At 34.2% G+C, this 3,041-nt stretch overlaps 1 protein-coding gene across 1 annotated transcript; it reads left to right on the top strand.

The window, feature by feature from the left end:
* Positions 1–341: 341 nt before the first annotated feature.
* Positions 342–1,279, top strand: LOC113837128 (taste receptor type 2 member 129-like). Its single transcript, XM_027429982.1, is given in 2 exon segments — positions 342–477; positions 480–1,279. Coding segments are annotated over 2 exon segments (936 nt in total).
* Positions 1,280–3,041: the final 1,762 nt, after the last annotated feature.

Raw genomic sequence — 3,041 nt, forward strand, 5'->3', positions numbered from 1 at the left:
AGCTGCCAGATTAAATGTTATTAAATCAAAATCAGGGAATCAATACAAATAATATGTATTTATTTTCATCTTTGCACATTAAATTTTTTATTTCCTTTAGAATTCACTCAAAAATACTCCATACCACCTGGTCTAAGATCGAGCTTCATTGAACTTAATGGGGGGGGGGTAAAAAATCACTCTAAGAAAGAGATGTAGTATGAGCCTAATATTGTCAAAGCTTGATGTTTGCATACAATATTTGTAAATGTGCGTATGTATGTTTTAAGGATTCGAGACTGGGCTACAACTCTTCAAATTTTCTACAGTGACCCAAGGATTTATAACTTTCCTTAAAGTCAATGGATGACATCATACAGAGCACACTTATATTCATTGTGATTGTAGAAATCGTATTAGGATGCTTGGGAAATGGGTTCATAGCTCTGGTGAACTGCCTGGAGTGGGTCAAGAGAAGAAAGATCTCTACAGTGAATCAGCTCTCACAGCCCTGGCTTTCTCCAGAATCGTCCTTCTTTTGACAGTACTCACTGCTCTCTCGGTGTCCATACGGTACTCAGACATGGTGATGACTAGAAGAGTGATCAAACTGATTAACTTTCACTTGATTTTCAGCAACCATTTTAGCATGTGGCTTGCTGCATGCCTCAGCCTCTTTTATTTTCTCAAAATAGCCAACTTTTCTAACACTATCTTTGTTTACTTAAAGACAAGAGTGAACCAGGTGGTTTCAGGGACTTTGCTCATGTCTCTGGCCCTCTTGTTTCTAAACACTCTACTAATTAACTCATATATCGATGCCCAGATGGGTCGCTATAGAGGATATCTGTTATATGATTTCTCTTCAAACAGTTCTGCAGAATTTTTCAGGGCTATTTTAATAATTAACGATGGTATTTTTACCACCATACCCTTCACACTTTCCCAATTAACTTTTCTCCTGCTCATTTTCTCCCTGTGGAGACATCACAAGAAGATGAAGAAGCATGGTCAAAGAGGCAGAGATGCCCGTGCCAATGCCCACATCAAAGCCTTGCAAACCATGATCACCTATGCTCTTCTCTGTGCCATTTTCTTTCTGGCTCTTTTCATGCAAATTTGGAGGACTGAGTTGATGAACATTATTTACATTAGGATATGCCAGATTGCTGCAGCAGCTTTTCCTTCAGGACATTCTTGTGTCTTGATCCATGGAAACACAAAGCTGAGACAAGCCTTTCTTTCTGTGCTGTGGTGGGTGAGGTGCAGGCTTAAAGATATTCACCCAATGGCTCTCTAAAATATATTGGAGATGATGCTACTTATTCTAGAGGAAGCTCAGTGCGTAAGAAATCCATCCAGATCATTACATTTTCTTTCAAAACATTTTTCATTTCATAATGCTTTATCAATTTTATGTTATACTTATACCTGATGTAAATACTATGCAATAATATTTACATAGTACACATTTGTGATTTTAAATTACTAGGCTATAATGTATAAGATATAGCATACATTTAGATATTAGATGACATAAAATGAGTTTTTGTTTAGGGTTAAATTAGAGTTTTGGCAAATACCAAGAATCATGATGATACTTTATTGCAATTATAATAATTAGTTCCAAGTTATTATTATTATAACTAGTACCTAAAGTACTAGTTTCAGAATTGAAAATTCTTAAAATACATTTATTATTTCAGCCATATAAAGTGTATTTGTAAATACAGTGTTTTTTTCATGTTTCAGCTATGTGTTATAATTCTTTTTAATGTTTAATATTTAAAATAAAGTATGACTTATGATAATTTTATTAAATGTTAATTAAACATTGATGCTTTCTAACACTTTATGTCATCATGTACCTATATTATATCCCAGCTAAAACTGCACAGATTTTTCAAATGAATAGAAATATACAATGTTTTATGAGTGGTCAACTTATAATCAGCATGAACTCTTTTAAAATTATTTATTTTTGTGTTTACAGGTGTGTGTGTGTGTGTGTGTGTGTGTGTGTGTGTGTGTGTGTGTGTGTGTGTGCTCCCGTGCATGCATGTGCACACATGCACAAACACTTAAAAGCAAAAACATCCGTGTAAAGGTTAGAGGATTGCTGGCAGAAGTTGGCTTTTTCTTTCCACCCTCTAGGTTCTAGAGATGAAATGTGTGTCATTAGACTTGGCAGAAACATTACCCACTGAGCCAACTCATCCATTTTGATGTGTTCTTAGCATTTTGTACATTGTAGGAATTAAATGAATGTCTAAAACATATAAAAAGGTTAAAATGTTCTAAGCCACCAAACAGGGGAAGCATGTCTTATGCCTATATTAGGATGTTAAATGAATGCTAACATACAATGTACTTGTTTTAGAATTAAAGAATCCTTTAACATTATATGTGGATGTTATAAAATCAATATTTATTTGTTGATAATCGTGGCTAGGACCTTGTGCATATACCCAGCAAGCATGCTTCCAACAAGCTACACCCTTTGCAGCTCACCCTCAGCATCCATACAGTATGGGCACTCACAGATATTTCATGTGAAGAAGCAGGCCAGTTTCTAAAAGGATAAAGATCTTATGCTATTGTATGTAAAATAACACATGTATCAGAAAGGCTTTATGCCAAATTCAGATGAACACCAACAGGAAAATGATCCTTCCAGGCACACCTAAAATCTGGTAGAAAAAAAACATGCGATGAAAATGCAATTTTTATGACTGTATTTAATGATTTTTTTTCCTTTAATGATTGATGCATGGTGAATATGTATACAGAAAACAAGGTAGTTGTGTCTTTTCCTAGTTAGAAAGCAGCTTCCTTATAGATTTGCTTTGAGTTTTAAGCTCATTTTTTGTTCCTTACATATAGAACATCATAGTCTTCTTATTACGATTTATCATACTATATTATTATATAAAGTGTATGGAGTAATTGTAAAGCTCTGCTTTACAATGGAAGCATTACCAGTGTTTCACCAGTCAGCATAATACTGCTGTTAGCTAGAGACAAATATTTTTAAGTTATATTTAGATAGAATATTTATCTTT

The sequence above is a fragment of the Cricetulus griseus genome, chromosome 8, assembly GCF_003668045.3.
Source record: "Cricetulus griseus strain 17A/GY chromosome 8, alternate assembly CriGri-PICRH-1.0, whole genome shotgun sequence".
NCBI lineage: Eukaryota > Metazoa > Chordata > Mammalia > Rodentia > Cricetidae > Cricetulus > Cricetulus griseus.